This window comes from Ascaphus truei, chromosome 1 (genome assembly GCF_040206685.1).
Source record: "Ascaphus truei isolate aAscTru1 chromosome 1, aAscTru1.hap1, whole genome shotgun sequence".
Lineage (NCBI taxonomy): Eukaryota > Metazoa > Chordata > Amphibia > Anura > Ascaphidae > Ascaphus > Ascaphus truei.
Window position 1 is genome coordinate 350,079,704 of NC_134483.1, and position 14,180 is coordinate 350,093,883.

At 45.2% G+C, this 14,180-nt stretch overlaps 1 protein-coding gene across 3 annotated transcripts in view; it reads right to left on the reverse strand.

The window, feature by feature from the left end:
* The window catches only part of NFKB1 (nuclear factor kappa B subunit 1), a 133,491-nt gene that overhangs the window by 91,964 nt on the left and 27,347 nt on the right, over positions 1-14,180 (reverse strand). For all 3 annotated transcript variants that reach the window (XM_075609067.1, XM_075609075.1, XM_075609057.1), the window contains exons 2-3: positions 8,661-8,703; positions 3,661-3,745 (exon numbers count right to left, since the gene is read on the reverse strand). In XM_075609067.1, coding sequence (XP_075465182.1) covers positions 3,661-3,745; positions 8,661-8,696 — 121 coding nt within the window. In that variant the 5' untranslated portion in view covers positions 8,697-8,703. The remainder of the gene's footprint in view (positions 1-3,660; positions 3,746-8,660; positions 8,704-14,180) is intronic.

Sequence of the window (14,180 nt, forward strand, 5' to 3'; positions counted from 1 at the left end):
GTAGGGACCCTGCCCTTAGGTGAGTGTAAGTCTTGTCAGTGACACAGGTGCTTTGCTGTGTTCTCTGACAAGAAGAGACAGTGTTGTGTGCAGTGCAGCTAGAGGAGTTGCTTTGGCTGTGTCAGGGAAAGGCCCCTCATAGGGGGGTTGCTTTCTAGTTATACAGTGTGTGTAATATCACCAGTGCCAGTTGCATTTGGTGAGCTGCCAGAGTCTGGGATCAGACAGAATCTACAGTAAGAGATATTCTGCATGCAGGGGCTAGGGTAGAGGTATACCCCCAGGGCCTAGTTAGTCCCCTGAGAGGAATACTGTATGTGATAGGGACTGCCTTAAGACAGGGACTTCTTCACCATACTCAGAGAGGAAGAGACATGCTGCAGGACAGTGCCTGAATGCCCGTGCAGCCTGAGTGCAGAAAGAGTATCTGACTCCATGGCAGAGACTGTGGTAAAGGATCATTCCGGCTGGGGATCCCTCCCCTGTGGAGTTAGCGTGTGTATCCATTCTTGCAGAGAGCAGCGCAGTGCTGCGTGGGATCACTGTGCGGTGTTGCTGAGTTCCAAGGATTTTCCTGATCAGGACTGATCAGGGAGGTAGTATATATTAAGTGCACCACCGGGCCCCAACACAGGGAAACGCTATCCCTCACACTCACTTTATTGTTGTGGACACTCAAGGGATAAGTGTCCAAGCACAGTATTATCAAAGGGACTGACGGTGATGTGATGATGAACATGTGGGTGAGGGGATGGTATTCATTCAGGGTGATGCAATGTTATTCCTATGATGTATTGATGTTATGCCTAGAGAGTTTCATTGAAGTTATCATTCATGCTCAGTAAATACTGTTTATTCACATTGTGTGTATTTACTGTATGGCTGTTCTGGTGAGGGCACACTCCCACCACGTTGGGATCCCTCATCAGTGGAGGCACTGCACCGAGTGTAAGTATATACCCCAGGTGCCCCGTGGCGGAAGCTCAGCCCTCCTGGTTGCCAAACAGGTACAGCACCACATTGATAAGTAGTCAGATATACCTACCCACCCCAATCTCACTTAGGGTGGAGGAAAGAGGGCTACACTAAGATGACAACATTTTGGAATTTTGAATTGGTCTATTTCCAATTGTCATTCATTTACATGCAGTATGATATCAAGCTTTTTAGATCTATAAAAACAGACTCGTTTCAGCGCCCCAAAGCACCAGGAAATATCTTTTAAAAAATTCACATCTTCTTTATTACAGTATTGCAAAAAAAAAAAAGCTTCAAAACATCCCCCAGCCTCAGGGACTGGAACCGCTTTAAAAAACAAAAAACGTTGACATATTCTGATGTTCTATGTATGTACAGTATGTATGTATGTATTCATGTATGTATGTTTATCTTTATTTATATAATGCTCACAGTCTACTCCGTGCTTTACGCGAGAGACAAAACAGTACAGGGAATTATAATACAATAAGTGCAACAAGGAAAATCAGACAATAGGAAATGATAATGTTGGAGAATGCTTTTAAGCTTTTTTGCAATAATAAAGAAGATGTAGATTTTTATAGAGACACCCCGAGTGGTTTGGAGAGCTGAAACTAGTCTGTCCGTGATCATAGCTAACGAACCATTTTTCCGGCACCCTGAGGGATGTTTCTTCCCATTTCCTTCATGCAAGCTCTTTAGACACCAATTTCGACAAACTTTATGACATATTTCTTCTATAACAATAATGTGCAGCATAATGTATGTTTACTATTATTTTTTTTTTTTTAAATAGCTATCCATATAATTCCATTTTTCAGCCTTGACATTTGAGATTTAGGGGAAGAAGTTGCCACGGCAGCAATGCCAGGGAACAGTGATGCAAAGAACGTCCCCAGATTTACCACGGAAAAAGAATCCCATTGAAACCAATGTGAATTTGTGACACTGATAAATCTGGTGCTTTTTCGGTACCGTTTTACCCTGGGGGCAGCAGGGAGACTTTGATACTTACCCCCCTATATGTTACTGTATATATTACTTGTAGTATGATTTATGAGTCAATGATTATCTCCATGGGTTGAGACTTGCATAATGGAGATTTCAACCTTGCCTTTTTCATCTCATTTGGGTAGATGTAGATAAAGACGTTATTGCAGCATGTGGTCCGCTCCCACGGGTGAAACCGTGCCATAGCCCCATCTCACACGCGACTGGTTTAAGACAATGGCCTCTTTTCCCCACTGGCGCGATGTGTATGACCCGCTGAAGCGCACCACGGGTTGTAATAACACTGGCTATATCTCTATACTAACAGGTACAAGCATTGCCGTGCGCACAATGTTCAAGAGAATTTCGACCGGGCTTGCCACGTGATGCCACGTGTATTTTTAAATTTGTAGTGTTTTAGTATTACTAGGATCAGCTTAATTCCGTTTTCCAAGTTATTTGTAGTTTCCACTTGCAATTCCTTCTAATTGACAATTACCAAGGATTAGAGGGGTACTATTTAAACCTGAACTACACAGTGATTAGCCAATGCCCCTGAGGAAGTGACTCAGAGATCACGAAACGCATAGGGTGGAGCTAATCTACCAAGCATTGCACAGACAAGCTAGTGACGTCATCCGTGGCCGTCATCCGGTTCACTATGGAGTTGCCATTGATGCACTGTAGCAGCTCAGATAATCTATTTGCAAGTCGGTTATTGCTCCTACACGAATAATAGTTTTGGTGCAAGTAATTTCTATAAGAGCCAATAGATTTTAAGCTATTTGAACGTTACTTCGCTATGTGTGCTTTTTTGTGTTTTTATTACAGTTATATCAGGGAAGCAGCAATTGCTCTACTCTCCAGTGGAGTTGTTTGGCGCCAAGGCGGACTTTTTGCTGCTAAGTACTTTTTGTCTTTTGGTTTTGAGAGAAGAACCTTATAGCATCCACAGGCTATCTTCCCTAATTAAGGATTCTGCTCCAAGCAGGTGGACTGGTCTCCTGCAGCTGGATCATTATCAGTGTTACAATTGTTTACACATTTTTATATTGTCACATTGGAGGTATTGTTGGTATTGAGTGCATTGTTTGCAATTCTTTTTCTTGCTTGTATAGACGAGCACAATGTTCAAGTGAACTTCGACCGTGTATGCGAAAGTGCTTGTGCGGAAAGTGAATATCTACAGTGTTTGATTGTGCCTTGTTCCCTTTCCCTAAAATCATGATAAAAAGGCAAGTTTGAAAATGTGTAGGCAACGAAAAACACAAAAACACAAGAATAAATCCATGGCATATCCATCCTGTGAATAAGATAATGACATTTATTAAATAATATTAATAATATTTAGAAGCATATAAAGGGAAATGTATGTACACACAACAGAAGGGTTGACGGAGTTCCTGCTGTATATCCTGTGAATGAAACACATATTCAGGCCGTTCAATTCTTTCTGATTTTCTGCGAGTCTCACTGCTTAGGAGTCAGGCTCTTTGGCATAACCTGTCTCATAGACTCTCAATAGAGTCTAACTAACGTCTAAAAATCACCACTCTGTAATACATTTCCATTTTTTGGTCCTGAACTCTCTGAATTTGGTGCTTGAAGGTAATCATCTTTGCATATTCTGACAGACAGTTCAGTACAAACACACACTGGATGTGGGAATATCAAAACCACAATATGCCTTACCGGTTCGAACAGCTGATTGAGACGTCATCAACATTTGGTCTTGATAAGCAGGAATTTGGTTGATTCTCAAAAACGGATCATAGATCTATAAATTAGAAAGGTTTCCTATTTATTAAGTTGAGAATATGCACAGTTTTATCATTGGACAAAATATGATGGGACATTTTAACCAAGAGATATAACAAAGAGTAAATGCTGCACACCACAGTATGATAAAGAGTGATACAATTACCGGTGCTCCCATCAATGTACGATCGGCTGCATCCAATCCACGGCATACCAAAAGGAATGAAGATGGGGCACACGGATTTCCAAAATAAAGAGATTTATTAAAGCATACACAACGTTTCGACCCTAAGGTCTTTGTCAAGTGCAAAAAGTGGCCACTTTTTGCACTTGACAAAGACCTTAGGGTCGAAACGTTGTGTACACTACCGACACACTTTATTAAAGTGTGGCCGGTACCGCAAGCCGGGAGATTTCCCGGCTTGCTAGTGGCCGCCCCTCGGCGTGCCGCGCGTCATAGACGCGCGGTCACGCGTCTTCGGGAGCGTGCGCCCCCTGCACGCGCGTCCAGGGGCTCCCCGAGGGAGCCCTGGTGTCCCGCGATCGCGGGACAGCGGCAGGGGGTTCCGGGGGACCCGGCGGACCCGGCAGCGGTAGGGAGAGCGCCCCGATCGGAGGGCGCTCTTCCGCTGCTTCGGCGCGCGCCCGTCACTCTCGGGCGCGTGCCAGGCTACTGCTGCGGCCAAGAACGGGCAAATGCTCGAATAAACTTGGCCGCAGCAGTATGCTTTAATAAATCTCTTTATTTTGGAAATCCGTGTGCCCCATCTTCATTCCTTTTTACATTTTAACCAAGAGACATGAGCAAAAGAACAAACAGGAGGCCTATTTAACCCAAAAAGAAGCAAAAGAAAACAAATTAACACAACAGCGAGTATAAAACAATACATATTCAAACACAAAAGCACAAAGATACCTATACAGTAGGGCCCCGCTTTACAGCGCTCCGCTTTACGGCGTTCCGCTCATACAGCGTTTACCAATGTATACCCATATTCATTAAGTTCGGCGTTTCGGCCGATTTTCAGCATGACACGCTTAGCAGCTGAATCTCCGGCTGTCACTAAGCAGCAGTTTTAGTGCCTGTGCAACTCCTTATCAGGTGCTATTTGTCAGCAAAACCGTCGGTTTATAGCTCTGCATCTCTGTTTTCAAAGGCACAATACAGTAGGGCCCCGCTTTACAGCGATTTCCGCTTTACGGCGGCGGCCTGGAAGGAACCCGCTGTATGAGCGGGGCCCTCCTGTACTTTCATGTTAAAAATGTGCCAGGGGAAAATACAACAATCGCACAACCTAAAAAAGACACATACTGTATAACAAAGGGAATACCGGCAGAATTATATGACGCAGTTCAACTGCTATAAAAACCTCAGTGCAGGAATATTAAATCCCTCACTGAGAACAGAAAGGTCTCTGCTAGTCATTCATACTGTGTGTCTGCGCATACAATCCAGGTTAGTCATTTTAGGAAACAATTTTATGCAAGACCTGTAACTTTACTGCTAAAATACAATACTGCAATGTGTGCTGAATTATATTTTTAAACAAAAAGCGTCAGTTCACACTATATTCTAAAAATTGAGAACACAAAATATTTTAGACCTTAAACTAAAACATTTGATCTATTTCAAACATAATTGTATAAACAGTATTTTTTGCTTATTCAGTATAACGTCAGCGTTCTTCCCAAAGGTAGAGAAGATTGACATCCTTTTTCATTTGAATGAGGCTGAACTCTTCTCTGGCACCAAGAGGGGGGTCTTTATCTTGTATAAGGGCCTGAGTTCCCATTATCTGGGTTGTATACTTTCAGCAAACATGCTTCTGTTATAGTGCTGTAAATTGGATGATTTTATCCTTCCACTCTTCCCTCGATTCATATAGTAAGTCACAGAAGTAAAAGTATTGTATAAAAGGGAAGGATGTGTGTGTAAGAATCTCTCAAATTGAAAGCCACAAGTGTGAGACACTGCTCAGTGTACCAAATGAGTAGCTGTGTGCATTACAATTCTATAAGCAAGACAGAAAGCAAACTTAAGGAATTAAGCCAAGTTAGTAATATGTTGTATCCTGTTTTTCGCACAGCAAACAAGAAAACTCCTTGAACAGTCATCTAAAAAGTCCCAGATCATACTGTATATCTTTTGTAAACACACAGATAAATACATATCTTTTGTGTATGCCTTAAGTCAGCAAACTAGGGGGATGCGAGAATTTCTAGTGGGCGCAGCCCCGCGCTTTTGCCCACGCATTTAAATTAAATGCCGTGGGAGACGCGAGGCCTCTGTAACTCCCTTACTTGTTCTCTGCCGGGTCTTCGGCGACGTGTCTCCATGGCAATGCGGCGTCAAGTTACGCCGCGGGGTAATGCGACGTGACGCGTCGCCATGGCAGACTGTGTCATATGACGTGGCGGGGTCACGTGACGTCACATGACCCCCGGCGTCATTTGACGCCAAGTCCTTGGAGAGGGGGGGGGGGTGCGAACGCTGCGGCTGCCGGGCAGGGTGAGCAGCTCAAGAAGTTTGCGCACCCCTTCCTTAAGCCACAGTAAATTAAAGGATCAGATCCTCCTATTTGTTTTTTCAGACTACATTTTACAGGGCGGGAACGGGAGATCCACTTGAGAAAAACGCCACTATTTTCAGCTCCCCCTGGTCCCTGAGATACTTATCGGTGAAGTTACTAGGTTTAACTCTTCCTCAGGGGAAGTAACATGTTGGGCCGATAGGAAGCGCCCGGGCAACCTATAATGTGACCTCTGGTGCCTCAAAGCTGTGGTATGTATGCCGGCTGACATTAGTACCGCACATTTGCAACCCCTGCACCTCAATTCCTACCTCCTCCAGGGACTGCTTCTTAACCCCTTCCCCACCATGGGACTACATTTTTACCCCTTGGGTGTTTATGTCATTGTCTGTGTCTGTCATTGTATATATGTGTGCGTCTCTGTGTGTCTCTGACTGTGTTTGTCACTATACGTGTGAGTGTTTATATTACTGTATGCGTCTCTGTCACTGTATGTGTGAGTGTTTATATTACTGTATGCGTCTCTGTCACTGTATGTGTGAGTGAGTGTGTCTGTCTGTGTTGCTGTCACTGTGTCTTGCCCCCTATAAACTTCCTACCCCCTGCTCAACAAGCCCCCCCCAACTACCCCCCTTCAACAAAACTCTTAATCTACTTTTTAGTGGAATAAAATGAATGTTTTTTTTAATTTTTATTATATTCATCAGTTGAAATAACACTTTAGAAATACACACATTGATAAAACACACTAAATCATAGGCTGTTTTTATAGCTAAGTTAATACATGTACTGTAGGTTCAAGACATCAAAATGAAGCAGTTTTACATTAGTTTACCGCAGAATACATATAGCAATGAAGCACAGATGGTGACATCACAAGTGTGACTTTGGGGCTCAGGCACAACGCGGTAAACCAATAGCATACGCCGAAGTACCTATTTTGTATGATCATTTTGTTACATCTCAGGCCGAGCTCATACACTACGCTTGCTTGCGAGAGTGCGAGCTCTTGCTGCAGTAGCACACGCGATCTGTGATCATAGTGCAGGAGGCTACTCGGGGGCGTGGTGGGGGTGTGGCCATGACATCACGGAGCTGGTTCGCCGTGATTGGCGGCCGCTTGAAATGACAAATTTCTTGTCTTTTCAAACACAGACGCTCCATCGTGTGCGCGCACTAGGAGCGGCCTCAAGTGATCCTGCAACTTGTGCTTGGCACGTTCGCACGCACACGCAAGTGCCAACGCACACAGTATAATCTCGGCCTTAGGAACTGTGAACCGGATTAAATGATATATTTTCAGCCATATTTTCCTCTTGACCTTACAATAGCACGCATGACACAGTGTTACTTCACCTTCATCAAACCGATACACTCATACAGTATGTCACACAGACAGTATACAAAGTTACTACCTCTCTCTCTTATTACCACCAGATCATTTACAGATAATTTCTTTCTTTAGGGACTATGTAGTGTGTTCATTTCCCTTACATATTAGTAAGAGGCATGATATAGGTGATTTATTTAGAGATTTGCACTTCTGAGGCCCTAAGTAAGCTATGTCAAGTTTAAGAAGTTTCAAAGATTAGAAATAGATTTATTATTCTGACTGAATTCTGACCATTGAAGATATAAACATGAAACTGAAATGAATGAAAACATGACACTGTACTACTAGCATTGTTATATGCAAAGATGATGGTGTAAAGATAAAATGAACAGTGTTTGCACAGCATATTCCTTTTAATATGAAAAAAATTTCTTTCGTGATTTTTACAAAGCAAAGTCATTGATGATACCTTCAAATTTTAAGCTACGAATTTTGTCACTTTCAATGATGCTAAGGGTCATATTAGAACGAAAATGTCCATATTTATAGAGAATCTTCTTTTTCCCATATCTTCTTAATTTATCATCCGATTTAAAAAAATGAAATGCATTCATTTTTTTCTATTTCTGAGGCCCCTCAAATTGTGAGGCCCGAAGCTGTAGCTCACAGTGTAGTTAGCTTATACGTAAGTCTGGCACAGTCTGCAACCAAGAATAGGCACAGCCCCTGCCTACCTTATAATATTGACATAAAAGATTGCTCTTATACAAACAGTAGAGTGCAGCTCCTGTTTAGATTTTAATACTGGTTTTAGTTTTGGCAGTTTCTTTCCTAGAAATATATTTTAATTTACAAAAAATGACAAGTTACTTTTTAGCTTGTTGAGGCAGTTCTCAGAGTGCTAAGCAATCGCGATTCTGTTGAACCCATAGTTGTTTGTACAGTAAGCTTGGTAAGAACTCGTTGAAAGGATCTGAATACTGTAGATGTTATACAGCTGCCTTAAAAAGACTGTATCTGTGCATGAACTCCACCAATAGTAAACACGCAAATGAAAAGCATATACTTACGGGGTCATCGATATCAAACACCACGTTTTTCGCCATCTTGAAGCTGCAAAACAAAAATGACACATTTCACCAGCATACCAGTTTAAAAACTCATATTTGCAGAAATTATATCAATGTATTGAAAAATGAGAAATACACATACAGGTACTGTAAAGAAGAAATTTACACAAGTGTTTGTGCCTATCCAAGCACTTCGAATTGCTAGAAAGTGATTGGGTTAATTCAGTCAGACACTGATTAAGGCATTGTCTAAAACAAGCATAATCATCATTACTATTAATATTATTATTTTAACTGGCATGGGCTGTATGGTGTATATTGTACCTTAGTGTTTATTTTTTTTTTTTACAGGATTGGACACAGGGTTCCCCCAGAGCTGAACCACACTATTTTCAGTTCTGGGGACCCCCCCAGTTCCCGAGATACGTACTGGTGAATGTACTGGTGACTTACTGTTTTTTAAAGGGGGTGTAAATGGCTGTCCAATTGGAAGCCACAACTGATAATGTTGTAGCTTCCTATTGGCCAGAGATTTGGCAGTCATTTTCTCTCCCCTGAGGGAGATTTAAACCTGGTACATTCCCCGATAAGTATCTCTGGACCAAGAGGTCACTGGAGCTGAAAATAATGATGTTTGGGCTTAGGTCGCCCAATCCGCCCCAGATTCCCACTCTGTAAATTAATGGGGGGTAAAAAAAATGAGTAGAAGGTAATGCTCCTTAGTTATAAAGTTCTATAACTACTGTGTACTGTCTGTACAAGGAAGTAAGACATTCGGATGTATGAAGTAAGACATTAGTATGTATGAAGTAAGACATTAGGACGTATGAAGTAAGACATTAGGACGTATGAAGTAAGACATTAGGACGTATGAAGTAAGACATTAGGACGTATAAAGTAAGACATTAGGACGTATGAAGTAAGACATTAGTATGTATGAAGTAAGACATTAGTATGTATAAAGTAAGACATTAGGATGTATGAAGTAAGACATTAGGATGTATGAAGTAAGACATTAGGATGTATGAAGTAAGACATTAGGATGTATGAAGTAAGACATTAGGATGTATGAAGTAAGACATTAGGATGTATGAAGTAAGACATTAGGACGTATGAAGTAAGACATTAGGACGTATGAAGTAAGACATTAGGACGTATGAAGTAAGACATTAGGACGTATGAAGTAAGACATTAGGACGTATAAAGTAAGACATTAGGACGTATGAAGTAAGACATTAGTATGTATGAAGTAAGACATTAGGACGTATGAAGTAAGACATTAGGACGTATGAAGTAAGACATTAGGACGTATGAAGTAAGACATTAGGACGTATAAAGTAAGACATTAGGACGTATGAAGTAAGACATTAGTATGTATGAAGTAAGACATTAGTATGTATAAAGTAAGACATTAGGATGTATGAAGTAAGACATTAGGATGTATGAAGTAAGACATTAGGATGTATGAAGTAAGACATTAGGATGTATGAAGTAAGACATTAGGATGTATGAAGTAAGACATTAGGATGTATGAAGTAAGACATTAGGATGTATGAAGTAGGACATTAGAATGTATGAAGTAAGACATTAGAATTTATGAAGCACTTTGAGTCCCATCTGGAGAAAAGCGTTATATAAATAAAGTTATTATTATTATAATTAGAATCCCAGTATATGAATTTATTGAGCCTGAGATGCATTGCAGGTGTAGCCCTTTTTCTGAACCCTCCCAAAGGAACTACTGGTCACTGTACAACACCTGTGGCTCCAGGAGATCTGAGCCTCCGTTAGCTGGGAGCCTGGGGTAACACTTATACACTTACTTAGCGCAGCGCCTCCACTTACCCAGGATCCCCGTGATGTTAGATTCCCCTGGGCAAGAAATACAACACACATATATATATATGCAACCAGTTTTACTATATGATAATGCACGGAACCTTATCACTCTATATTATAGCAATATAACTTTAACGTGTAATCATAGTGGCTCAGCCACTCTCATCAGGAGCAACGTCTCCGTCCCCTCACCACGTGCCCCACACACCGTGTCCATATATTAAGTGATGGTATAGGCTCAGTTCTTTAACCACTCGCTCAGTGTTCCTAAAGAGTTTAGCCTAGGGCGGGATCAGCGCCTGTTGACCGGTGTTGGTGCACTTGCTGTTATAGTACCTGCCGGTCACGGCGGTGACCGGTACCTCTTCGCAAAGGGTCAGATGAATCAGCGGTCTGTCTCCTGGGTCTCAATGTCCAGCCGTCTGGTCCCAGACGACTCGCCAGCAAACCTGCTCTGCACGCTTGTCCCTTTGTCCCTAGCTGTCCACACAGTAAGGGTGATGCTCGCCACTACTATAGGCCGTCCCTGCAGCACAGCAACCTTTGGTGTCTTCGGGAACACTCCTAGGGGCCTACGGGGTAGCCTGTCCTATGCAGGTGGGTCACTGACCCCCTGCACCCACTCTACCTCTCCCTTCACCACCCGGGTACCCTCTGACTAACTTCTCCCTAACCTCTGCAGCAAACGCACTGCACTCACACTGAACCTGCAGCAACCCACTGCACTCACTCGGTACCTGCAGCAACCCACTGCACTCACTCCGTACCGGCAGCAACCGCACTGCACTCAACCTGGTACCTGCAGCTACACTGCACACACACACTGTGCCTACTTGTCAGCGCACACAGCACTGACAGCTGTGACACTGACAAGACTGCACACTCACACCTAAGGGCAGGGTCTCTAACCTAGGGGCCGTCCCTCAGTACTTACCCCCTACCCTGGAGGGGATTGGGGCCTGGCCAGGATCTGGGAACCTTACCTGGTGTAGGAGCCACTTGCTCCCTACACCCTTCCTTCTCCTTCCTGATCCCAGCTTCAACTGCCAAACGTGGTCCCCGCAACATTGTAGCCTTCCTCTACAGGAGAAGCTGCAAAACCCTAATTGCTGGCTGGCTGCATGTGATGTGGGTGAAAGGGCAATCCCCAGAGGCTGCTGGGAATTGTAGTCCACTCAGGACCTCTTTAGCATTGGGAATGCGTGTGCTACCCTTACTGCGCCTGCGCGATCCTGTAATGGCTACCGCGGTGGTTCTACGCATGTGCGACCTCACGCCAACCTTAACATTGCCGCCGGCACTCCTGGCACTGTACAGCGCGTGCGCGACTACACTGCGCAACCGCGAACAGACACAATGGCGGCCCCTGCTAGCCGGGTGCGCCGCCGAAGCTCTGAGGACTCGGAACGCTCCCTGCTCCGGCCCCCACCCTCACGTTGTGCCGGCTGGTCCGTCGCGGCCTCCGGCGGCACCCGCGACCGCTCGGCACTTAGTGAGGGGGGTGTCTGGGACCAAAATAAGACCAGGGCTACATTCTCCCCCTCGCAGAATCCCAACGACCTCGCTTGGGTAGCAGCCATACAACAGGGGGTTATATAATGAAAAATGCATTGCAAACGGTACACAACACAAAACATGCATTTGTTCACCGGTACCCAACATAATCACGTGGATACCCGAGGCCAGCTGAGTATCATAGTGGAGTGCCCCTAACTGATTGGGTGAGGGTATCCCACGTTGACTTCTGTGAGTCTTTTGGAACTCAAGATCAGGTGTTACAGTCTCTACTGCCAAACCATCGCCTCCCCCTCGCAGAAGAAATAGTAAGGGGTCCTGGGTATTGACCCTTGCCGGATCCTCCGGTTTCGTCTCGGGGGAGACAGGGAGGTTCAGTCTCTTTCCTCGGTCCACCACATGGCGAACAAAGCGCTCCATCATGCGCATGGAGGAGGCAACAACTACCAGAGCGGTCTCAGCACAGTCTTTGTCCGCTCCAGCAATCCCTTTAACGGTGACATCTTCTGTGGACAGCACAATGTCTTCATGCAGGCCCGTGTATTGAGAAGACAAAGCTTGGAGATTCCTTGCGCAGGAGTAGGCGTCGCTCCTGGCCGCTGTACCGGATACCTTGATGAGGTCAAATCCGCTCCCTGGTCTGCAGAGATCTTCTAGGGGAGACACCTCCACCAGGACGCGATGACGAGGTGAGCCCATCGCCCAGGTGACCCTACCTTTGGAGCCACCAGGCTCCACGATCACCGGGGAGCTCACACCCGACACCCCTGGGGCAGTCAACTCACCCCCTTCGTCGTTGGCATGTACTGATCCCAAGCCTGGGACCGCTGGTACCATCGTAGAAGGCCGGACTGGCCACAGTAGGGCACACGGGCCCACAGCAGGCTCTGTATCCGCCAAGATAGTTGGCTCAGTGACTTGGCATGAGTGGTCCGCCGGCAGGCGCATCACCACGAGTGGTTGGTCACTGGAATCACCAAAAGAGGATGGGGGTATAGACACCTTACCCTGTGATTCCGGAATCTGTGGTTCTGGGCTCTGTGGTTCCTGCTCGGGAACCGGGTCTGGAACCGACATCTGGGGTTTCAACATCTGTGCCTCTGCCTTCGGCGGCTCCGGCTCGGGACCTGAGTCTAGAATGTCCCTTTGGGCACACGGGCCCTCCACAACCTCCACAGCTGAGGTAGGTGGACTAGCAGCGGCGTTGACCGCCGGGGTAGAGACATCAGGCGCCTCTTGCTCCACAGGTTCCGCAGGCTGGAGTAAAATAGGCTTCAAGAAACATGCACCGCAGCAGTCAGATTCGGGCTCCCACGCAAGTGCGCCTCTAGAACAGTCACAGGTGGGGCTAAAACACTGTATACACGTTTCCCCGTCCACTTCGGTTGTCTTGAAGTCTATCGGAAACTGGGATGTGTCGACTCCCCTGGCACGGGCTTCCTGAACCCATGGGCACACTAGCACGAGGGCATCTATTCCTGGCGCTTGCCAGGGCACATACACATTAAGGTGTAACCCTTGGCAGTCTATCTCATTCTCGGAGGAAGAATAATCCGTTTCTGTAACAGTGTCCTCCTCTTCCTCTGGCGGTTCTGTAGACTGCAGCAGCTTGGGACACAGGAACCGTGCCCCGCAGCAGGCACACTGGGGTCCCCAGGTCAATTCACAACCTGGGAAATCACATTTAGAACAGGGACCTTTGAGACACTTCTTCCCTTCCACTTGTGCCACGAAAACCCCACGTGATAGCTCATAGGGATCAAAGTCCTCACTACCAGGCATATTCAAGTCCTTTTATAAGCATGGACACAAAATAACGGTTACGTTCATTCCTCTTGTTTGCCAGGCTCTATACAACTGAGGGTGTATTTTACTGCAGTCATCACCTCTCTCATGGTGAACAGACGTGGCTGATCGCTGTTCACTGTGCTCACTCACATGGTGGGGGCGGAGCTCGGGTTTTCCCGCCAGTCCTGAATAACTGTTTGCAACATTTTCTCGCGTGGGCGGGAAGTCAGCACATGGGCTCTCCCGCTTTGAGAGCACCCACATGGTGAAACAAAAATAGCACAATTGAGCAAAAAAAATTACAGGGCACCGCAGGTCTGATATCTCAGCAGCGCCTCCAAATGTAGCCCTTTTTCTGAACCCTCCCAAAGGAACTAC